This window comes from Onychostruthus taczanowskii, unplaced genomic scaffold (genome assembly GCF_017590055.1).
Source record: "Onychostruthus taczanowskii isolate IOZ18803 unplaced genomic scaffold, ASM1759005v1 scaffold38, whole genome shotgun sequence".
Classification (NCBI taxonomy): domain Eukaryota; kingdom Metazoa; phylum Chordata; class Aves; order Passeriformes; family Passeridae; genus Onychostruthus; species Onychostruthus taczanowskii.
Window position 1 is genome coordinate 12229693 of NW_024501237.1, and position 25228 is coordinate 12254920.

A 25228-nucleotide genomic window follows, 5' to 3' on the forward strand; every position below is an offset into this window, starting at 1 on the left:
GGAAAAACCAAACTCCTCTGGTTTCTGCATCCAAAGTTGGTAAAACTGAGTTAAAACTTTTCCCTACAGAATCTAAACAAATGCAAAACAGAGCTACAACACTTTTTCCAGAGAATTTTATTTCACTCTACTTCATCCTCTTCTTTAAAGACTGTGCATGTCTTTTATTACTTTTATGCTTGTAATTGCTCATTGTTAAATTTTTAAGTAACAGGAACGATTCTATTATTATTGTGCATTGGTCTGCCTCTAGGATGAAGTGAATGTAACACCTGAGGCACATCAGGTAAAGCTGGCACTGCCACTGCAGAGGTTTCACTGCCTTCCCCAGCAGGAGCAGCACACGACTGAGCTGATCTCAGTGGATCTGGCTCCTGCTGCTCTGCCAGCAGCCAGGTTTGCCAAAACGCCCTTCCAAAACTGAAACACAAAGATTGCTGCATACAGCTATGAAAACACAGCATTACAATATTACTGCTGACCTTTGTACTAAATGAAACTTCAGAGCACCAAGAACAAGATCCGTCCAAAACACTGTATTTACAAAATAATCAGGAAACGTGACAGTCTCAGAGCAATTCCTACACTGAGGGTTTTTTTTATCTTTTCACTGGTATAAGCTGATCACAGTAGGAGAAACATTTTACATAACTTTTTACAGCTCTGACGTAGCTGTGCTGCCTTTAACTGCATCAGGGGTACATCTTGTGCAGTAAATGCAGACCATGTGCAGACTTTTTATTTGCCAGTTTGGGAACAACTCTGCAGCTGTAGTGTCCCATTTCCTGTCCTGAACAGAACATGTAAGACAGCATCCAAAGACCCTTAGCTTCAGCAGTGGATATGCCACTTGGCTAAATATTGTACTTCTAAGGAAATTAATCTTGAGTGTTATTCATGGAATGTTTCTAAAATTTGAGTCACGAGCTCATACACATGTGAGCCATCTGGAAGCACTTCCAGGAGATGGAAGGGAGATTTTAAGAACTATAAACAGTGTTATTTACACAATGCCTGTTTCACTTTTTTCCACTGTAAGTAAGGAAAGAAAACAACCTTAAACTCTTTTTATACAAAATGACTGTAATTGAAAAAGGACTGCTTAAGAATTTGCATGTGATATCAGGAGATTAATCAAACTTTAGTGACTGACAGAATTCCTCCTGGTCAGCACTACCAGAAAAGCCTGTGGCAAGGAAATTTTCTGGCACTGTAGTAAAGAACTGTCAACAAGAGAAAACACAGAATACTGGCTTTTTGTTTACATTATCAAAACCTAATCAAAGAAATCCTGAAAGAGATAACTTAAGACAGAGACAAATGAAGCAGATTTTCCATCTATTTTCACATTAAACAAACCAGATATGAATTATTTATTTTCCATTCTGCTGATACAAATGAATTTTATGCAATTCGCCAAATGCCAGTATCAACATTTCATATTCCAAGACCAAGATTTCTTGTCATTAATTCCACGGGTGTTGGCCTGTGTGCCTTTCAGGAATCCATCTGAATGGAGGGACCTTTGCAGACACCTCACAAAGTCATTAATCATTTAAGATCAAACCCCAGATTTTATTGCTGTAACACGAGGCTGCACAGGAAACCTGCCTCTTTCTACCACCACTAATTACCAGCCATGCTGAGGGAAAGGAGTGCACAGCTCTTGACCAGATCTATTTTGTTTATTAAAATTAATATGCACAAGATTATTTTTACCTGTTTTCCTTTATCCCCTTTGGACATAAAAATATGTTTGCATTTGTCCTTAAAAGCAACCTTTAGAGCCTGTGTTGGGAAATACTGTGTAACATTTACCAAATCACCAGTGCCAGAGGTTCTACAGAGAAAGAAATGGATTTTTAAAAATAACTGGAGATTTTAAAGTATCCAAAGTTTATACTACACCAAGGATATTATACAATATCTCTTCTATTTGGTATGAGCTGCAACAAAGGCCAAAAATCTTTTCAGGTCCTTTGCTTTTCAAGCACTTCTTTTTGGAGAACCGGATTTTTTTTTAAACTTACCAACAGCGTATGAATTTGGCGTTAGCACTAGAGAATCTCAAACTAGCAGTGAAACATCAATAATATCAGAAATAGCCTAGGATTTTCAGCTTCCTTACTTCACCCATTTCTAGGACTACTGACAGCAACGGAAAGTGCAGGAGAGCAGAGCACTGACAGGGCTGTGCAGACCTTGCTCTCCTGCAGCAGCCTCCTTGTGCATTTTGGCTGACAGAGAGGGTGCTCACACTCATCTTAAAGCAACGCCTGACAGCTGATACAGGTATCAGAAACTCGGTGGCACTTTTAGAATTACATTATACTTCTGAATTAAATAAAGGGTTCTCCTGGACAGGAAGCCAAACAGCTAAAAGCACTGCAGCAAGGACTGCTTGCTTTCCTCCACGTTCCTTCTTCCATCCACCACAAAATCTAATACCCAAACGTCAGGTATTTTAGACTTTGAGAGGTGTAGCAGAGTAACTCTCCCATCACATGATTTATATACGGGGAACAGAGCTAACACACTGCTGCTTTGATTTGTAGGCCTCAGACTGAAATACTGCTGCTCATCTGCTAGGAACCATAAATCCTGGAGAAAGCTGATTAGCAAAGTCTTCCATCACAGCTTGCACTTCAGGCCCAAGACTTCTGCTGCTTGAATTAAAACAACTGTTGAGTGATGAAGACAAGCTGTGAATCACCCTGTGAGCCCTGCAAGCATTTGATTGACTGTTTTAGGACTACCCCAAACTGTGTCATTTACTAGTGAAAACAAGATCTAAAGATCTGGCCATGAGAACCCATGAAATTGAATTTGCTTTCCTGAACACTTAAAACTTTTTGATCCCGTTGTTTAAAATGGAATTCTAGTTATGCATTTTATGAAAAGCACTCATAAAAAACAAGTAGAAGGAAATAATAAAACAAAAGAGAAAAATACATGAAGTGAAAAAAGGATAAAAAATTAATGCTTTACTGTTCTTTAACAAATATAAGTTTTTATTATGAAATTATGAATATAAAATAAGCCAAGTCCATGCACATCTTAAAACCACCCTGCCCACCCCCCTTCTTTCTTTGTGTCTTCAAAATTGCATTTTAACAAATATAAGTATTATTTATAGTTAAAACTCACGGAGTCAAGTAAAACATCAACCACACTATAGTCCTCGAGTGTGCAGGAGAGCAAAAATGGTAAACCATTAGTTTTGTGAGGCTAAGTGCCAGGAATTGTCTGAAAGATTTTTCTCTGTTTTGATTAACACAATGCTACTGAAAACATTCAGTATTTTTCAGGCTCTCAGAGGTGCAAAATTTTAAGTGACTGGAGAACTTTTTTTTCCCTCCATCACCAATTTCCATGTTCATAGAGTTCTTTGAGGATCAGCTTACCATTTTATGTTGCATATTGTACACTGAATAGCAGTGAACATACAAATGATGTGGTGTTTTCATATAATAAAGTTATGACCAGGATTAAAAAAAAAAGTGACAGTATATAAAAATAAGAACTTTGGTTCTCTGAAATTAAGTATACAATAGATGAACTCATCAGAAGCACCACTGAAATTTTAACTGCGTCATATCACAAGGTATTTGATTTTTTTTAAGCATTTCAAAGATGCCCCATGGGTGGCACCCAAATTGAGTTAATTTCCCTTTATATGGGATATTTTAAAGAATGAACACCATGCAGGATGTCTGAGTGTGCAGGAAGCTCATCTATGCAGCTAAGCCAAAGGACAGTTTAAAGGCCAGCTCCACAGCAGCTTCTGTCACCGAGTCATGGAAACACACATAACACTCCTGAGGTTTGGGGTGGAGAATGAGTCTCCTGGGGAAAAAAAAGAAAGAAGAAAAAGAAGAAAATCATCACAGGTATTATTTTTTTTTCTCCTCAAATGGTAGATTCTGGTTGTACTGCAGGGTTTCAATTGAAAGTTAAAACAAGCTGCTGTGTAAGACAGTTGGCAAATTTTGGTGTCTGTCCTGCATTACTTTACTTCTTTCAATACATCAGATTTTTAAATCAAGTTATTCTCTACTCAGTTTTTTTAAGGCTGTGTAAGGAAGAAAAATCTTCAGGTTTTCAGGATCTTCTCTGTTACTGGTCTGTTTGCAGCAATCCAAGCCTGTGGGCCATAAGCTCCAATCAAGATCCTTGGGAGCAAGCCCCAGGATTCACATATTTACTAATTTTTGAAGGTAATAACATCTGGGTAGTTACATTTCCACATATTAATCCAATGAGCTCTTCTAGGGCAAGAGCTAAAATAGAGAAGCTGTTAATACCTGTGCATCATAATTATTTTTTAAAGGTTTAAACAGTAGTATAAACATTTTTTCAATGTTATAATTAAAATATTTAAATTTTTCCACACAAACAGCAGTTATGCACATTCATGCTGGGAAACAATTATTTTTCTTCCTTCTCTGTAAACATTTTTCTTCCCAATGAAACAGCCTCTTTTATATTGTAACAGTAATTATAGCTGTCACCTTGTTTATGTCATTGACTCAACAGCTATTAAAGATGGAAATTCACATCACTGCAACTTCCCAGTCCCCTTAAATTAGAGCTACCTCAGTCAGTCAGCTCAAGTATTTCTCTGATGTGCTACAGTTACACTTATTTTTAAAGAACACAATGGCACAGTCAGAATGAAAAACTGGAGGTGAATTTTGTCTTTAAACCTACCCCACAACCCAGTAGTTCATAGTTGGTGGTGGTTTCTTCTGGTCAGTCCAGTTTTCAGGAGAGCACTCAAACAGAAGTCCATGTTCTCTTACCAGACCTGGGTCCTCACCTGCCTTGCTGAATTCTGAAATCCCACTGCCTGCCTTCTTCTTTTTCTGTAAAACAGCTGGTGAAATGTTAGTAGAGAATGAGACATTCTGACATAAACACGAGCAAATACAACCATGTGATTTGTTCAGGACTCTCTGATGGATGACTCTGCTGTGAAAAAGCCAGGCTTAGATGATATAACTGACTTGCTTACATGATTCTTTTCTCCACAGTTTTGTTACTTTGGCATCAAAAGGCTTTTCCATTGTTACACAAGTTGGAATTAGACACATGCTCCCTTTTTTGACTTTTTCTTTCTAGCTAAACACAGTTTTTCTAAAAAGACATCTGAATTACTACAGCACTTTAAAAAAGTGCATTACAACAGCTAAAGCTCTCATCTTTCTTTTCTGTGTGCCTCCCTAATTAAGAACCATGATAGTAAAAGTCTATTAAATAAACTTGGCCAGGCAGGAATTTCTTTTTGTAAATAAACAGCTGAAGCACTTTGCCCAGAGCATTTTCTGACTCTTACTCAGTATGAGGGCATAAAAGCATGGAACACGTTTTTGTGTTTTCTTGAGCTTTTAGAGCTGTGTTTTGAGCAGAGCTTTTGAATAAACCCTGCAAAAGTTCATCTCTGGATCTGCCAGTGAAACAGTTGCTTCAAAGGTGAAAGGAAAGGGATTTGTAGAAAACAAGTCAAGGAACTTCTGTCTGCCATATGCAGATGCAGAAACCACATTGTTCAATCTGCCTACAATATTGAAGATGTAGGGACTGAAGATCTAGAAAACATGATCAAAACATCCTATTTTTGGGTTTAAGACCACTCATCTTAGTTTTGCTAAATTTAAGATTTATTCAAGACTCCTGTACACATTTTAGAAGTTAAATTGTGAATTTTCAGTTCTCAAAAACTGAGGAAAAATTAATTATTGGTCAGTCTACAGTAACTTTGCATTACTGGTGCAGCTCTCTGGATCCTAAACCGTAACAACATTTGTCAGATGACAAAGAATACACAGTATAATAGTACATTTCTGTATTTGATTTTTTTATCATGTACTATGAACAAGGCAAATTTCTATTTCTTCTTTAACATTCTCCTTGTGCCATAATACAGCCTGCCAATTTCAGCATTAATTGCTGGAGCCAATCTGCAAAAGACTACAGCAAATTTTGCTCTAAGAGATGTCTCCATCAGTTATTTCTTATTCTCAGTTTTTATGGCTTGAACTATAAAATGTCTATTTAATGGCTGTAGCCAAAGGCAATTTGATGCTAAGACATACTAATTTATTCTCTCTGCTTGCTTTTGGGTTTCTACATTTCTCAACAGAAATGGCCAAAATACATTGCTCATTGCCAAAGTCTTACTCAGCCAAACCTATGTCATGTGACCAATCCACCAAATTATCGCTATTTTTAACACTTAAAAATTCCTAGATTTACAAGGCACATGGGTCTAGCCAGAAATGATTTCTTCAGTAACATAAAAGAAATATTAAGAAAAACTATACTGTTATTTGCAAACTTGCCTTCATTTAATCTGTACTATTATTTCTCCTTTTCTCACTTAACTCACTTGAATTGTCACTGTAGGATCTAAAAAACACAAGTGACAATGTTCCACTGGGGTTTAGAGTGTGCAGACATGCAAATACAGCTGCTCTGGAACCACTGAAATAATGAAGTGAAAAGAACCTTGAAATACTGAATTGAGAATGTGATTGGATAAAGAGAAAGCCAAATTTCCATACCTCTTTCCTCATGGACTGCTGGAAAATGGAATGGATTGAAAGGCAGCACTGGTAGAAATTCTCAATTAAGTGAGGGTGGATGGAGCCACCGAGCTGGGCTACTTCTTTGTGAGTTGGAGTAATAAAGATTCCTTGCATTGTCTCCAAAAACAGATAGTGGAAGAGAGTGTTCTCAGGACCAGATGTCAACCTTAAATTAAAATAATTTAATTTAATATCATTGAATTAAAATAATTTAAATAATTTGCAGCTTTTCTTTCTCAAGGTAGAATTGTTTTTCTAATTACAGTAGGGTACAAAATGGATACAGGCATTCAAAAGGTTCCTATCTCCACACCAAGGAAATCCTGCTGATTTAGACTGTAATACTCAATTTAAAAAAACAACAAATTAAGAAACTGTTCTGCTAGTTAGGCATTGCACTTGTGTTCTCAAAAATTGGTCACAAAAAAGGAAAGTGAAATAAAAGCTTTGTTCATTGTACACCTACCTGGAGATGGAGGCACAAGGTAACTACATGTGTGGTCCAGAAACTTCTACTTGAAATTCTAAGGTCACACAGACGTGGGACAGGTGTGCACAATACTAATATATTATTCAGAATCAGATGTCTTCTATTGTATTATTTCAAATTTTTATGTTTAATTAAGCTCTCAGTTTAACACATTCTCTTCTGATAATCTTTGCATAGCAAAGCTTTGGTTGGGATAAAATCATGAGGGGACTTTTGTGTATATTTAAAAAACAATCCAAAGATGGCCTAAAGAATGAAATACACAAAAAAAAAAATTTCTTACTTCATAGCATAAGGAAGTTCTGTATCTTTCTCTGAAGAGTTCTTTTTCAGGTTTCCTGAATGAAATGGGTTTGGCAGGGTGTGTTTTTTCCTAGTGGCCTGAAGAACAAGTGGATAGATGAAGTAACAGAGAACACACAGCTAAAGAAAGAACAGAATCCAGCTAAACCAACAGAAAGAAGGTGACAATTTAGCATTTTTAATAAGGCACACATATCAATTTATATCAATGTATTTTATAGCCTATTTTAGACTAAAATTTGTTAGTAGTTGTACAACCGTACAGCAATTAGTTGTGATAGGTTTTTAGGGATATTCTCCAATTAAATCTGCTTTTTTCGACACAGCTGTGCCCACTTCAGTCATGTGAAATCCCCAAATATTTACAAGCAATGATAAAATAAAAAAGTGTGAATGATAAAATAAAAAAAAATAAAAAAACAGCGTGATGGCTCTGAGGCTGACTCAGAGCTTCCCAAGGCAACAGAACTATTTTATACTGAATTCAAGGGACTTACTCTTTTATAATGTGCTTTTTATAAAAGTCACCTTGAGTTGGAGTGAACTGCCCTCTCCCCAAGCGCCCAGAACTCTGCCTTGTTCTCCGACCTGCTCCAGCACAGGCTGTGCGTTGGTGCTCTCCTCCTCCGCGGGCCCCTCGCTGCCCTGCTCGGCCGCCCCGCTGCTCCTCGGGGGGCTCTGCCTCCGTGGGGTGCGAGAAGTGTCCCCAGAGAGGCTCCTCTTGCTCCCTGCAGTGCTCACAGCTTTGCAGGAACTCTGCAAGTTCTGGAGCTTGCTCAGCATTGGTGAGGTGTTCAAGCTCTCCAGTCTGTCCCGCGCTGCAGGAAGGAACCAGTCAGCACAGGCTAAAGGTGGGATGGAGGGAGCATCCAGCCTTTCCTCGATGCTGGCGTCTACTCCTTCCAGCTGGAGTATGGTTGCTTTGACCTGGTCTACATAGATACAGTCTGGTCCTGGGTTCCCAATAGCTCTGGATGCACAGCCCCCTGCCTCCAGCAGGACACACAGGACAAAGTGTCTCTGTAAATACAAACAGAAAAGACTGCTTACAAACTCATCAGCTGTTTGCTTGAAAGAAAGTCTATTGTATTTGCAGGGTGCCCTCGTGGCAGGAAGGAATGATGAATCTGACTCCATGTTCTCAGAAGGCTAATTTATTATTTTATGATGCTGGGTTATATTAAAGAATACTAAACAATACTATACTAAACAATACAGAAAGGATACTTACAGAAGGCTAAAAAGATAATAATGAAAACTCATGACTCTCTCTCCAGCCTGACACAGCTTGGCCCCAGTTGGCCAATGACTCAAAATAATTCACAGCAGAAACCAATGGAACAACCACATGCTGGATAAACAATCTCCAACCACATTCCAAAGCAGCAAAATACAGGAGAAGCAAATGACATAATATTGTTTTCCTTTTTCTCTGAGGCTTCTCAGCTTCCCAGGAGAAAAATCCTGAGCAAAGGCATTTTCCAGAAAATATGTATGTGACAAAAGTCCACATTTAGAAAACCAAACTCAGACATTTTTGATGTGAGCTGTCGGAAAAGACAAGATTATGAAGATAGAAACATTTTCAACTGAAGTGAAAAGGCATAAAATATAAAAAATTTATATAAATTTTGCAAGCTTTGTGGATGTATAAATAATGCTGCTCCCTGGGAAATGCTATCCCATGAAACAGCTACAATTTGAGCATTTTGAAAAATTACCCAACGAAATGCATGGAAATTGTTGATCTAGTGAACAGACAACTCACAACAGCAAAAGAGAGGTTCAGAGAATGGGCATGCTGCAGCATCAACTCACCAAGCCAACTATCAGTAAGAAGTATCTTGCTTCGGGTTCCCTGTATCCTGTGCAACTCGACTCCTCACTGGGCTGGAGGTGATGCTGTGGGAACACTTCCCGCCAAATCACTAACTGCCCAATCCTCTGCTCTGCTGCCAGGGCTAACAGGCAGTAGTGCTGGCAATAGAAACCCACATCAACGAGGTCTTCCTTGGGCAAGTGATTACCAATCAAGTAACCCTAAATTAAACACAGAAAAAGAAGTGTGTTCAGTGAGGATACATCACCACCATGCAGCACTTCAGAGTACTTTTGATACAGAGATATCCCTGCTCCATGTGCACTGAGATCTTAAGGTTTCTGGCCACAGACTGTATTTTTGGTGTACAGTTGTACAACACTGAGCTTTTGGGCCACTTCTAAATAATCAAAACACTAAATATAAGCAAATCGACCATCAGCATATATGCAAGTTATCAAAGGTGAGCTGGGCTTTCCCAGCTTGCAAAACAGCTACAGTGTGAAGGTGCTCGAATTCTCATTTAATTTTCTCTTCAAAAATAGTGAGCTTTCACTGGAATTAATAAAATTTCCAAAGAAGATCCATAGTACAGTGGTTCCAGCACTAAGGGCTTTACAGCTGAAGTGCTGTCATGGTAGATACTGTGCAGTTCCACTTCTCTCATGACACTCCCAGCACAAAAATCAATTGCCTGATAAAGTCCTTAAAATGCAAGTTTTCTTAAAGCAAAGGCTGTTACCTTCCTCTTTGTACTGTTGATTACATTGTCTACATTTACCAAAGAGAAACAAAACTATGAATGAGGCCAAAGTGAAAAAAGCTGTCAATACAATTTCTCAAGTCTTGGATTTAAAGACAGATTCAAGAGAGAGCACCTGCTATTAAAACATGGGAATGAACAAGAGCTCCTATTAAAATATCTTGCAGTTTCATTTGAACTGACTCTTTCTGTTTCCAATCCTTGGGCTGTACACCAAGAAATTCCAGTTTTAAAGAAATATTTTTGTTCTTGCTGTTCATACAGTACATAGCATTTCCTAACACGGAGTTTTTCTGTCATGGTGTTTGAGCTTTAGGTCTGTCACTAGAAATACATACTTAAATCAGTCATATATTCACTTCAGATTTGTGAGATTCTAAAACACTAAATCAGATTTCTAGATGCATTTTCCTAATCTTTAGGTCTTCATCATTAATAGTACCTTGTAAAAGAGACAAGAGCCCAGGATCACATATAATCTTCTCATGTCATAATAATCTTCAGACTGTTGGGGGGGAAAAAAGCATTGTGTAATTTTTCATTCTGCATTTTTATTTTATTTACCAAATGCAAGTGAACTGATTCTGATCAACTGCAATCAATACTTCAATACTTTCATATCTGACCATCTCTTATTACCAGTAGAAATACCAAATTTTTAGCCTCCATAATTGAATTCATGTCATTAAAATTTTCTCTAAAACTTTCAGCTTAAAATAACCAGTTTCTATTTAACTGTTATGTGCTCATAAACTATTTTTTTTAGGATATGTTCATTCTCACAGTTAACAGCAAAATAGCTTTAGCATAACTACTGACACCAGGGGCCCTCCTAGAGTAAAACTTACAAGTCAAAGTCTTTCCAGTCTTTGACATTTTACTCAAAATATTCCCATTAATTCATATTTTAATGCCCAGTGCTCTCCCATTAGCAGCCCTGTTTTTAGATAGATGTATACTGTATTTTAAGTTAAGTAGGTGGAATCAATTTCTGTGCAATAAACTGTGACTTATAAATACTGATTTCTGTAATCACCCAGCTTGTTCAGCACAAGGATTCTTTTGAATAGCATTTTAGAGTAACTGTTCTGGAACATGAGCTCAAGACAGCTCTTTCATTACAAAGTAAAGCTGAAATGTCAGTGTGTTTACACCTTGCACAGCTGAGAGTTACTTAAGTAAATTATGTTACTATTTCCTTCTATAACAGTATTAAAACTAAGCGGAATTTGTAATTGCCTTCTGTAAACTGGAAAATTAAATTCTGATGCATAGATGTTTCTAATTCTGTTCACAATTGCTTAGGAAGGAGACAGATATTTACACAAAAGAAGAAATGTAACAACAATAATCACCTCTGTTGAAATCAGTGTTTTTGTAGACATCCCACGGATTTAAATTATATTAAATCATGGATTTTCAGTGACCAATCATATAGGATTCTAATATGTTATAATATTAAGCACACAGAGAAATTCAGGATAAACTGCTTTGACTCCCACTTCATTAAAAGAAGTTGATGGATTTTGAAAATAGTCTTTGTTTCAACCATAGAATGTGACACCAAGGCAAGAAGATACTGTGCAAAGCAAACAAAACCAAAATGTTTACCAGCTCTGCAAAGTCAGCTGCTTCCAGATCACTCAGTGCTGTGTCAATTTCCATCTGAAATAGTTAAAAAAATACTTTTTAAATAAAGATTTCCAACATATTAATTTTCAGTTATAGCACATCTTGCACTGTCTTGCTTGTTTCAGATGGGGATTCACAGGTACAAAGTGACTGGATAAAAATCTGCACCTATTTTTTGTTAGTAACATCAAATATCAAGAACACCTGGAGATACCAGAATTAAGAAAAATCCTTTCTAATTGCTGGCTATTTCCCTGCTCTTTGAACTGTACAATTTCTCTGCTTGTGTGCCTGCTGAGCCCAGTGTTGGTACAAAGGAGATGTCACTCTTACTTTCAGTGTGCTTTAAAACATGAGGTCTGGAGACAAACCTGGCACACTACTGCATCCAACTGAGTTTTCAGGAAAATCTTTTATCCAATAGATTTAAGATTTTTGTCTCTATGAAGTCACCAAAACTCTCTCATGTATTTTTGTTCTATTGGAACTACTTTAAGCTCCCTTATTTCTGTAACTACAAGAGCTGTTGGTTAAATCGAGTTTAACTATGAGTACTTTTCTTGGTCCTAGCACTGAAACTCATGACATAAACGTGCTACTTAATGAAAAGAACCTAAATCACATGGTTGCAAACTTCTTGAGCTGTGTTAACAGGCTGCCTCCAATTGAAATACAGCCAGTTTTCAAACAGAGAAATGTCAGCAAGCCTGTTGGCACTCAGCAACTAATCATCCTCTCAGCTTTTCCCAGTCAAAATTTAAATGGCTTTCTTCCTGAAAGTGACATTTTTAGTTTTACATTCCTTATAGAATAAAACAGCTCTTCACCAAAACAGTGACTGGAAATGTCATCTTCTTCAACCACAACATTTTTTGGCAAATGGGAATGATCTCAAAGAACTCTGGAAAGTAGTGTCTGTATTATAAGTATCAATGATAATATTTCCTAAGTCCTTTTAAAACTTATTATTTTATAAGACAAAAGCAGCCTGCAAACTAAACTGGAGACCAAGGCACAACAGAGCCTCTCTACAGAAGCTTGAGAAATAAGAAAAAAGCATGGAAAGACCCCTGATGAACAAATCGTAAAAAAAAGCAGTAAAAACCTACAGTGCAAGGTGGAAAGAACTAAATAATGGTCACTCTGTGACTAAAGATAAAGGAGAAGAAATTTCTCCTTTAAAGGAGAAAATGGAGAAAGCCACACTTGCAAAGAGAAATCTATTTGGAAACAATGGCACAGACTAACATATTTTAAACTGGAGTCACAGATACTAAAGTAATGAAAGTGATGTTTACAACTGGCAGCTAAAACATTACTAATGCTATAATTAAATGTTATTTGCTGTGATCCACCTTCTGTCTTATTACTGCGTAAAGCATAACAGTTTCTAACATGGAGGTAATGTGGCACAGTGAAATGGTGCAGAAAAACTGTACCTGTCTGGCATCAACAAATGACATGTGGGTATTTATTTTGATTCTGCAACAGCCATTTATAACTCTCCTAAGTTATGAGAACTACATGGGCTTCTAGAGTAATATTTCTTGCCTGCCAAAATACTTCAATGGTTAAAATCAAATATATAGCTATATACCAGGGGCTGCTTTCTCTATTCTTCCTAGATAACTCTAAAGTCACCAAGCTATACTCATTATAGCAGTCCTGTGGGAATGGTGGTGGTGTTGATGGTGGTAAAATTCAAGATCCAAACTTGAATTTTATAGGAAAATGGACCATCTGGGATGGGCAGAGCACTTAGGTAAATCAGACAGGAAGAGCAGAAGACACCTGCACTGACTTTTTTGCCTGTCATGGCCAGCTTTTCCTGGAGAGATGTGAAAAGGACCTGACCTTGACTTCGTGGGGCAGCGTCAGCCAGCGCAGGCCGGGGAGGCTGCCTGGGAACAGGGCACTGCAGGGATCCTGGTGCTGGGCACTGGGGCTGGTGCCAGGCTGGAGCCTTGCAGGATGAAGGGCACGTTGGAAGAACAGGTTGAAAAAATGATCCAGGCGAGAAACATTTTCCACCTGGCAAAAAGCACTGGACAAACATGAACTCCAAGTTAGAATAACACTGAGAAATGTGCAGCTTGTTTATATAACCCTCAGTGATACACAAGCCTCTTTACAGCATGATGCTACATTTGGGTGTTTTTTTAACATGAAAAAAATGGTTTTTTAACATGAAAAAAACCACTAGGCTGATATCCAGGCAGTACCTACAAAGAACAAATTAAACCAGTATGGTGTTACCATAGAGCAGCTTAAGGTGAGTGAAACATCAGTCTCATCCTTTTGGAAACTGAGATTTGTTCTTTTTTGTTCCCTATGGCATACACACATTAAGCCTGAATTAAATGCAAGAATATGAGTAATCACCTGGGTAATTTTATTTAGGTAACAGTCAGACTGAAAGTCTCCTGGGTGACTTCCAAACGCAGAGGAAGACACTCACTCTGCCAAATGGAGTTCAGCACTCCAGACACTCACTCTGGAGAAGTCCCGAGTGTTTACTCTGTTAAAAATGTAACCCGTGTATGTTTCACAGACACAGAGGGTAACATTTGCAGAGTGCTGCTGATGTCCACAGTGACCTGGATTATGGGAATGATTTAACCTGATCAAAGACAAAACTTTCTGACAAAGCCTGCTTAAACAGTGTCTTACCAGTGTTAAGACTGAAACCAAAAGGCAAGACCAACAGAATTCCTGTTTTTATACAAGCGTAAAGGAACATGCCAAGAAATTCCCTGGAAACATTAAAATTAATCCTAATACTTGTCTTTTTCAGTGAGCACCAATGAAAAATGAGTGACTGAAAAGAAAATACTTCTGAAAGAACTCACCTGTCCAAGGAACTGTACATGAATGTCAAGGTCCTGACAACATTCTGAATCATGTTCCTCAGCTGAGAAAGTGGCACACTAACAAATAAAAATTAAAATGTACAGCTATGATTATAACATCTTTATGATGAATAAGCAGCCCTCCTAGAATGTGTAAATATGTAATATTACTGATATTATTCAGCAGTCTCTGCAAAAACTTGAGTTTACCAAATCTTAGGGTATTACTCTTTTCTAACTTACAGATATTTCTGGGATCTTATTCTCTTCAGAGGAAATGAAAAAGAAATTACAACAACGGATATACAAAAGATGTGAATAAAGTCAATCAAAATAGTGAAATCTCAGACATAAAAACTAGTTACAGTAAAAAGAGTACATTTTTAGCCCTTTCTTGCCTTTTTTTGTTAGAAGAGTGCACAAAATAAATTTGAGGACATAAAATTTAAAGGAAAACAAAACTTTTCCTTGAAACTCACTTTTCTTCAGGAAGGCCAATTACGAGCAACTTGTCAGATTCTTTCCAGTAAACAACTTGGACCAGTTTTTCACATAAGAAAAGGGAAGAACTAGAAAAATGAAACCAGAAGTATTTCTGTTAACACTATGAAGTTATAAAGGAGTTGAAAATCATTTCACTGAACTAAAAATCCTAGTCACTGCTACCCACTACAACAAAACTCCCCCAAATCAATTTACATCCAGGCTGAGCACTCCAGCTTCAGGCATGCTGTTGTAGTTAAAGAGTTACTGCCTAAACAGGTTGAGTTGCTCTGGTTTGTCTAGAACTTGATGCATGAGCCATGTTTGCTGTACATGTATGTATAAAACAATAAAAGCAGTAATTACATTTCAAACACTTTTACCTGATAATCTCGGTACCAGTAACACTTTCCAGTATGTCAGACAGTGTGAGAAATATCCCTCTCACACTTTTCAGTTTTTGGGATGCTTCAGATATGGGGTACTGATAAATAATTTCTTGCTGTGAAGAAAGTCAGCTGTTAGTTAAGTAAACCAAAACCAAAACCCCTCCAAAAAAATCCCCACGAAAACATGATAATGATTTTTTTTTTTTTTTTTGTGCTAACAGTTGGGGTTATTTTTAAACATGAAATCTTTTATCATATCCTTTCATATGACATTGAAACAAGTAGTGTGCTGCATGGGCATACTGGAAAGTTCTAAACGGCATATGAATGTTTCTACAGTTTTTGTACAGTTTTAAATTCTGTATTTTATAGAAAAGCATGACTTATTTAGGTTAATTATTATATGGAGAAACGTAAAATGAAAAACAGTGTGGCCACTGCATCTTACAGCTTTAAGTACACTTTTAACACACCTGATGCCAAGAGAGAGAGAGGAAGAGGGTGCTGAGGCACTGGCACAGCTTGCCCAGAGAAGCTGGGGATGCCTCATCCCTGGAAGTGTCCAAGGCCAGGTTGGATGGGGCTTGGAAAAGTCTGGTCCAGTGGAAGGTGTCCCTGCCCATGGCTGTAGGGCTGGAACTGGATGATCTTTAACATCCCTTCCAACCAAACAATTCTGTCACTCTCTGATGCAAGTATTGGTACAGTTCTTTCAATGTTTAAATTCTGACTTAAACCATCATCAGACATACAGCTCTTGAAAATTAACATAGAATATGAAAACTCAAGTCTCTCTGTATAACCCTACCTGGCTGCTTTACATGGATAGCATAAAACATAACTGATGAATATGCTCAAATTTTAAAATACACCATTAAGATTTCTCATTAAACATCTGAGCAGATACACTTACACAATAATTTAAAACTAAAGCTCTATAGAGATAAATATTTGTGAGATAGCTTTCTCTTTCTAACCATTAAAAAATCATTATTTTAGTCAAGCACTTTCAAAAATTTTGTATTATTTCAGCAACTATAAAAATATAGTAATAAGCAAACATGATTCCTTCTCATTTATTGCTTTCTGCCAAATCATGATGGGCCATTGTTTTTTTTTTTTGCATCTTCTCCACTGCAAAGATTATAGTAAATTATCTTTCTACACAAACAAATGAAACACAGGCATGATTAACTTCCCAATTTATGTCACTAATCACATTTAGCCAGTGCCAACACCCATTAGAAAATTTTCCTTCATCAAGACTAAAAGAATGCAAAATTTCATTACAGAAGGACCTGACAAACTCTTCATTTATATCCAATTTAATTAACTCTATTTATAAATACTCATTAGTGACAAGGATCTTTTTTTTTTTTTTTCTGCAATCAATCCCTCAACTGGAGAAACCTGCTGTTTTCTAACTGCAGCACTGCAAAGGGCTAGGAAGAGCCTTTTTCCCCCCTCCTCACTATGAACTGGGGCCTTTACACAAAATTTGTTTGAGAATGATCTGAACACATTCCCAGAGAAAGAAAAGCCAACTGTAACAAACAGGCAGAACTGTTATCATGTATGGATATAGTGATTTAGCAAGGGCCAGCACATGCCACCAGATCAGCTGTCTCCAAAGCAAGCCCAAAAGTCACAGGCCAATGACAATGGAATTAATAAACACAAGCAGCTCATTTCTTCACATGTAAATCCTCCCTCAACCCAACCCCCAAACCTGGACAGAGTCTTCCAGTAACAGCAGAAGGAACATGAATATTATTCCTTTTAAGACATGCTATTGCCAAAATCAGGTCAAAGACGAAGATGTGAGTGTTGCACACTGCTACAAATAATCTATAATTGTAATACCCACCTTAAACTAAAATATAAAAAAGGCAGAATTGACCTTACTCACTGAGAAACTGTTACCATAGGGACACCCCCCACAGGCATACACACATCCCAAATGATTCCCAATACTACTTCCCTGTATAGCTGAGCAGACAGAGCTTACAAGTCTTAAAGCTCATTAATTCTATTTTAGGTGCCAAAAGCTCACAAGTGGAATACTTATTTACAAGTTCCAGTTGCCACAATTTACATGGATGTGATCTGCATACTGTGCCTCCCCTGGATATGGGCAAAGCAGCTTCTTAAAGGATCATTATATTTCTATTGGGCAGGATGGCTTTAGTGTACCATAGCTTCATTTAAAATACTGTTTAAACTAAATCTGGAACAGGACATCTACAGGACAGAACTTGCCTGAAGTACAGAAAATGAAATTAAATGCAAATTCCTCAAAGAAGGAGGCATTGTTTTGCAAGGAAAACATTATAAAGAGCTTCATTATATCAGCAAAGCATCTCTCAGCATATTTGGGGCTACATAATTGCCAAGACTTCTCAGGAAACAATTATTCCATGTTGTGAAAGGACAACAAGGGCATTACAATCCCTCTTTTACCTCTGCTCAGTGTTCAGGATTAATCAGTTTCTTGGGAGAATGTAAAGGAACAATGGAGTAAGAAACCAGTACTCAATTTACTGTGAAGTGCAGAAATGCAATCAGGCATTTACATGTGTAAGAGAGGAGCCAGAGGCCCTGAAATTAATTTTTTTTAATATTTCACGAGGTGTATGTGGTCAAGAAACCACTGGTCTTGGACTAGTACATATTATGGTATCATATAATTTTCTAGGGTTCTCCTTCCCAGCCCTGTCTCTAGAAAATAAAATTAAACCCTATTTTGTGTAGCTGTAACACTTCTCTATTACCCATCACCAACAGAATGTAGACTTGAAGTTGAAAAATAGCATTAAAAAAAAAAGTAAAGGCATCTCAATCTAAGGATAAATTCCAAGGGAGAGAAAGCAAAATGTTTTCTTTCTGCTTCCCACTCCATCACTGTCCTGCCACCTTAGTCCCTGGGGACTGGAAAAAACTGTGCTTTGTGTGATTCTCCTCAGCACTGATAATATAAGATCACGGGGACAGAATGCTCAATTTGAGAATTCACACAAAGGCAGAAGAGTCTTTTCCCAAATGTCTGTTCCTAAGAAGTCCACTTTGTCCACTTGTCATTTCCAGACTGGGCAAGAGGCCAAGCTCAGCTCTGTGTCCCTGCGTGGAGAGGAGTATTTGTAGCTATGGCTACATCCTGAACAACTGCACAAACTTACATGCACACTGGCAACATTTTCCCGAAGAACACAACAAGGAAGAGAGTGAAAGGAAGCTTTAGAGGACAAAGGAAAAGTACTTCTGTGCTCTAAAAACGCTGCCCAAGCAAGAATCAGCAGCTGACTGCTAACAGCAGACATGCCAGAGACCTCTAAGAAAAGGCACATTAGCATTTCAAAACATGAGGAGCCAGACAGATTATGGATGTGGACTGCCAATAGCTCCTGCAGAGGGATATTTTTTTGACTAGGCAGATCCTGGCATTAAAAACCTCCAGTCAGCATCCCAGAGACAGCTTGGCACTGGGGAATGCACCTTGGTTATGGAGTCATCACCTGGCTGCTCCTCACCTGCTCTCAGCTGAGTTTAAGGCCAGTCAGAAGTTTGTCAGCAGTGATGCCGGTTCTTCCCTCCTGGAATTTCACCTTATTTCTACTAAAATGGGTATTTTATGGATAATTCCCAACTCCAAACCATTAGGAGGATTTTTAATTTATCCTTTTACATCAAATGTCCTAGCAGCTGCTGTGGTCAGTAGTTACCTTTGAGCTCAGGCTGATTGAGTCAGGCACATACCTCATCCTTGGATGTCTCAGAGTCCAGTTTCAGTGTGAGGAACATGACAATGTGAGGCACATCCTGCTGAAGGTCCAAAGTGTCCTCTCCCCACAGGAGCCGAACCAGGTTGTTCATACTTGACTGTGTCTGTTTGTTCCTTTGCTCAAAAGTCCCTTCAGGCTCGAATACTGAGGTCTCAAATGTCAGTTTAACCTATTAAGGTAATTAATTACTGTGAGAGTGAGGCTGTACTTACAATTACTTTCCAGTATCAGATGAAACAGATGGAGTTTGAGCCCTTAAAGAGGTTAGGTTTTCTCAGCCTCAGCTTTGTTGAAGAAGATGTAAGCAAACAAAATTCCTGCTGTTTCAAGAAAACCAATCATACATTCAGCATTACATAACCATCTATTACAAAGGACAAAGCCAGCTATTACATGGTCTGTGAACCATGTGAGTAAGCATGTGGTTTGCTATGTTTTCATACTTAATTCTTATGGTTTTGAGAATGGAAAAATATACTTACTGCTCTGGCTTTGTCTGAGCACAAAAACCCATTACTGTGCCTTTGAAACCAACACAGTATTTGACTTCTTTCAAAATGTCAGCAGTTTCCTAAGTACATATCCTGAAGGTTCTTTCTTGAGCATTTCTTTGCCATTTTGAGTGCACTGACACATCTGCACAGGGAAATCCATTTAAATTTACACTGGACTGCAAAAGTCTGTTAAATTGCAATGGTAGCAATTCTTTCATTTTCAGTATGTTAACTTTCCTTTTTTTAACTGTAAAATCAGAAAATAAGAGTTTTGTTGCTTTATTTAACAATTTACACAACTACCAAGTAGTCTAAAAAGTGCTTAGCTCCCTTATTCTGCTATGTCTTCAGAAGAAAAAGGATCAGAACACAAACACAGCATCCTCTCTTAAAGAAAACCTTTAAAGTTTAGATGATCAAGCTGATTTTGCAAAAAAATTGTATGATGGTTACTGTCTCTTATTTCCCAAATAAGTTTAAAGCCAGAAGTTTTAGAATAAATGAGTATTTCCTGACACATAAACAACATATAATCCAAACTTGACGTGGAAACATGTTTCAAAATTTGCTGTATAGACCTACTTCTTCAAGCCCTGACTTACAAAAATTATGTTTGTTAGTTGTCTCAGCAGTGATGAAAGTGATTTTTAAATTTTTTTATGAATGAACACATTATCCAAAGTATGAAAGGAGGAGGTGTGAGAAACACCTATATCTGACTGAGCATAAAAATCTTCCAAGGAGAAGAAATAATTTATGTTCTTGGATGAGACCTTATTGTGTATCAATGTGACTGAAGATATATTTGGACTAAGTAGGCATGCTCCTAGTTTCCTCTTTCACATGTTTTTACTCAAGACTGTTTGTCTGCCTTGAAATACTGTAACCTGGGAAGTTCTGAACATAACACATCATACCAAATCCTGCTTCTTTGTTAAAATCAGTGGCAGTTTAGCCTGAGGACTGATACAACAAAACCCATTTTTCTTTTCTCAATTGCAATAAGTTTTGAGAAGCCCAAGCAGGTAATTTATACATTTAAAGACAGATCATTTTTGTAATTGTGTATGTGTGTACACAAACTTCAAGAGAGGAGTGCCAGCAAGAAATAATCATGCTTTAAAACACCCACTGCCTGTCAAACTAGCTCAGAGAGAAGTGCCATTGTCAGCTCTCAGAGCTACATTTGTCACTGGTTGCCATCTTCCACTTCACTCCCTCTCCCAACATTTTCCATTGATTTTCCCCTCTCCTATTTGGGCTGCTCTCAGCCTTTTTTCTCCTCCTCTTCCCTGGTACAGCACTGCAGTCAGTCCTGCTCTCCCGTCCTGTACTGCCTCTTTCTTTTCTGACAGTAACTCATCCTTAAGTAATGCCTTCTCCTCACCAGTCCAGTTTTGACTCCTGGCACTGCACATGAACAGGGCTCGAGGAGCAGGAACACCCTGCTGAGAAGCAGCTGCTTTCTAAGAGCCAGTAACTTGATAGTTGACAGTTTCAGAAGTGTCTGTTTTCTTCTCCAGCATTCTGAGACTCGGTTCTGTTTCTCTGTCACGCCATCTGCATGTATTTCAGAATATTTTCCTCATACCCTGTCTAACTTCTTACAGATTTCCTTAAGGCTCAGTAGTTATTTCTCTTAACTTCTACTGCATCTTGTCTCTGGACATTTAGTCATGACACTCAGGCTACAGTCTCTACACTAATGACACACAGATGTCATTCTTGCTGCAGTCTATCTTTTAGTCTCTCAATTAAAAAAAAAAAAAACAAAAACAAACTTAGTCTGTCTTGTCTTAAGAGACACAACCATATGATCTTCCAGGGAAGAGCTCAAAACAAACTGGACTGAACAGAACTTTAACTCTCTTGCAATCTGGAGTCATCTATGCTGCCTGCCACATCACTGTAACAGAAATGGACCAAGAGACTGCATTTCAACATATCCTAAAAATATGTGGGTTTTGTTTGTTTGTTTTTTGTGGAGAAGAAATGAATCTTCACCCTGAGCAGTGCATAGGATCTGATCAAATATGACTACTCAAGTCCCCTTTTATAAGTACTGACTGTGAAACCTTCCACAGCTTTGATTCCATTTCTCCTGAAGAAAATCAGTTCAATGCACAACAGAAAACAGAAAATGACATGAAGAATGAGCAAAGCATTAATATTCCACTCTATGTATCATGCTCACATTCTCAATACTTAGAACATTTCTCAATAAGAATTTAATCAAATGGCCCGAAGGTGGCAGGAACAGCAAACTGTGAGGGACATGGATCATCATTTTCTGCTTAGGGAAGGTGACAAAGTGGAGCATGACAGGGCTCTCCACAGCCATGGCAGGGTAAGGCATGAGTAGTTAACTTCTTCTCATAACACAGGAACATGGGGGTATGACATGCACTTGGTCAGATGGCAATTTGAAAGCCACAGATAATTAACATAACACAAATCAGTCACATAAATCACTGTTCCAGGATGCTGGAGGTCAAAGGAATTTTAAGAAACAAAGGAGAACATAGAAATCCTTAACTGATTTTACAAGTCCTTTATTATTAACTGCTGGAAGCTGGAAAGTAATGATTGGAAGGTTACTCTGTATTTAATCTGCTTCTTAATGCCATTATACATTTTTCAGTGTAGAAAGAGAAAATGTAGCTGTTGTACCACTGGTCTGCCCCAGAAAGGCATGATTTCATCTGCAAGAAAGCTGCATGGCTTGGAAGATGGATTTCATTACAGATAGAGCTGGGGGCATTGCTGGCCTTTTAAAGACTGCCATGTGCTTCCTGTTTTCAATATCTGTTTGCCATGTGCTTATGGTCTGCCCAACTGGAACTCAAAATTTCAGGCTGAAATTTCTGATTCTAGATGTCTGCCTCAGGCTGGATATTTTTAGAAAGCTTTGAGTAGAATGGTTCTGCAACTTCTGAGTATCAGAGTAAAGAAGATTATGTTCCTTCAGCATATCTTGCCCTTCCTATTCTGTCTTCTCTGTCTTGTGGTGCTAGGAAACAGCAACTATTTTCATTACAGAAATGTAAAACAAAAGACTAATGTACCATTTGGACTTCTACTGCTCAGTAAATGCACTAAACTAGCCCTTACAAGCCCAGATCTAGTTGCCTAAATTGAGGTAAGAAAAACAAAATTCTGGAAATACAATAATGAGATACATCGTATCGTGCAACTGAATCTAGGTAGTGAAGTGTTTGAAATTAATTCCAGCAATTTTTAACATGAATCCAGAAGAACAGGGGCTTCACTTAAAGAAATAACATATGTAAGTAAAAAGGCTTCAAACTGCATATTTTTTTATATTCTGCAAGGTAAGATGGATGAGAACACAGTAACAGTTTTGCTTGTATTACAAAATGTCAGCTACAACAACCCTCTGTTCCTTCAGCAGCATGACTGCAGTGTACTGCTTTGCAAAATACCCAGAAGTCTGTATTTACATCTCCACTGGTCTATTCTAGCCACCACTTGTCTGGCTTGACTCAAACTGCACAGTGGAAAAGGAATAATTGCACTTTAATGAAAGGATTTGGAAAGCCACCATGACAAACTGTTACACATTTCAAGTAATGGCTGCCTGCTTGACAGATTTACTGACAGAGCAAACACTGACACTGCATCACCAGAACTGCTCTGTCAAGGGCTGCATTTTGGCAACAAGTAATACCTATTCCCTCACCTAGAGAGGGTGCAATTACACAAACTGGATCATCTCTGCCTTTTTCATCATTCTGTATTTAATAACAGCTACAGCAGCTCTGTATTTGGTCAAAGGCAGACAAGAGAAGGTTTTTCTCACGTGGAGCTCTGCCAGTACCAGATCACAACTCCAGTAGCTCAGGCAAACTTCAGGCTGTCAGATATCTTGGAAAGCTTCCTGAACTGACATCCCCAGTACTCAATCTCACTGCAACTGCAGATGCATTTCCACAGGAACTTGCACATGGAACTTTGTGTTCAAGAAAACATATAATTTCCACTTTGAAAAATCTCTGGACTGTAAAATATTTCTATTATTATCATTACCTTGAACCTGAAGAAAAACTACCAAGAGACACTTCAATTTTTAACCGGCTCCTGCTCATACCTCATACACATGAAAGTTTCAACTTTTATCTTGTCTTCCTATCCATCAGGAAGTAGATTTAAGCAGATTAACTCAAAATATTCCCTTTTAATGCTAGTAACATCCTAGATAAGTAATGCTCTCCTGGCGTAGCTCTGAAACAGCTATCTAAGTCTTCATTACTTATTTAATTCTTCATTAGAGCTTCAAAATTATTCAGGTGGAAGAAAAGATATATGCAGTAGGTTTTGGGGAAAGAAACATCATTCATCAGATTTTTTGGAGCTTTTTTGGTACCAATTTTTATTACTAACTTCTATCAGTTTCATCACTGTTGAGTTTTGAAAGATCTTGAAAGTATTCAATCTAACATCTCTTAGAACCCCAAGAATTAATTTTTGTATTTAAATATCAAACCAGTACAAATTTCACCATTTAAATGCTTTTAAATGTTTTTAATAGCACTCCTTTTGTTATTTCAGGCTTGGTTTTACTCTTGTGGTTTGTGAGTCTTATTTATATTGATGAAGATATAATTATTCTATTTAAGTATTTTCCAGAGCAAGTATTACCATTTTACATACAGTAACTGGCAAAAAAAAATCCACTACTATTCTGCTGACATGTTTATTTTTAAGCTGGACATCAGCACCTACCTATTTTCATAGGATTTTTCTGATTCTGATTTTTATCAGAATTAAACTCTGAAAATTCTATTCTGACTGAAGTCAAGCAATGCATTCAAAAGGTAACAGAGTAAGTATTAAGAAAAAGGCCAACTAAATTTTGTTTCCTCAGGAAAAAGTGCTAGAAGCAGTACTAACTTTTACAGAGGATTTTACAGAGGATACTGTACCTGCATAGGACCTGGAATGCAAGACAAAACCCTCTCTATGTTTTCAGAATTCACATCGACATCATTTACAGCAACAAGAACATCTCCTGGAGGTGGAACAGACAAGAAATGAGAAATTCAGTTGCAACTGCATCACAATACAGAGCAAAACAGTGTCTTACTAAAAATATTAATATGCCATTCAAGCTGTCATAAATGTCCATTTGTTATATTTAAGTAGATGTTTGTTACATGCAACATTTACCACTTTTAGTCTGTTACCTCAGTGCTCCTCAGGCCTTAGGGCCACACTTACATAATTTGACAAAAATCATAGAAATATAGAGTGGTTTGGGTTGGAAGGACCCTTGGAGACCATCCAGTCCCAACCCCTTGCCACAGGCAGGGATATGTTCCACTAGACCAGGTTGCTCCAAATCCCATCCAGCCTGGCCTAGAACACTTCCAAGGATGGGACACCCACAGCTTCTCTGGGCAATCATTTCCAGTGTCCCACCATCCTCACAGTCAAGAATTTGTTTCCTCATGCTCAATCTGAATCTACTGTGAGTTTAAAAACACTCCCCCTTGTCCTGTCACTACATGTTCTTTTACAAAGTGTCTCTCCATCCTTCCTGTACTCTCCCTTCAAGTACTTCAAGGCCACAATTAGGTAACCATGAAGCTTCTTTTCTCCAGGCTGAACAATCTCAATTCT

At 37.9% G+C, this 25228-nt stretch overlaps 1 protein-coding gene across 2 annotated transcripts in view; it reads right to left on the reverse strand.

Moving 5' to 3' along the window:
- Positions 1–3050: 3050 nt before the first annotated feature.
- INTU (inturned planar cell polarity protein) overlaps positions 3051–25228 on the reverse strand; it is a 34844-nt gene continuing 12666 nt past the window's right edge. The window contains exons 3-16 of one of the 2 annotated variants that reach the window (XM_041412107.1): positions 24532–24617; positions 19069–19263; positions 15310–15428; positions 14923–15012; positions 14444–14521; positions 13449–13638; positions 11574–11627; positions 10405–10467; positions 9199–9420; positions 7969–8400; positions 7361–7458; positions 6564–6753; positions 4711–4865; positions 3051–3846 (exon numbers count right to left, since the gene is read on the reverse strand). In XM_041412107.1, coding sequence (XP_041268041.1) covers positions 3735–3846; positions 4711–4865; positions 6564–6753; positions 7361–7458; positions 7969–8400; positions 9199–9420; positions 10405–10467; positions 11574–11627; positions 13449–13638; positions 14444–14521; positions 14923–15012; positions 15310–15428; positions 19069–19263; positions 24532–24617 — 2084 coding nt within the window. In that variant the 3' untranslated portion in view covers positions 3051–3734. Of the gene's footprint in view, positions 3847–4710; positions 4866–6563; positions 6754–7360; positions 7459–7908; positions 8401–9198; positions 9421–10404; positions 10468–11573; positions 11628–13448; positions 13639–14443; positions 14522–14922; positions 15013–15309; positions 15429–19068; positions 19264–24531; positions 24618–25228 lie in introns of both variants that reach the window. The other variant, XM_041412108.1, reaches the window with a different exon arrangement.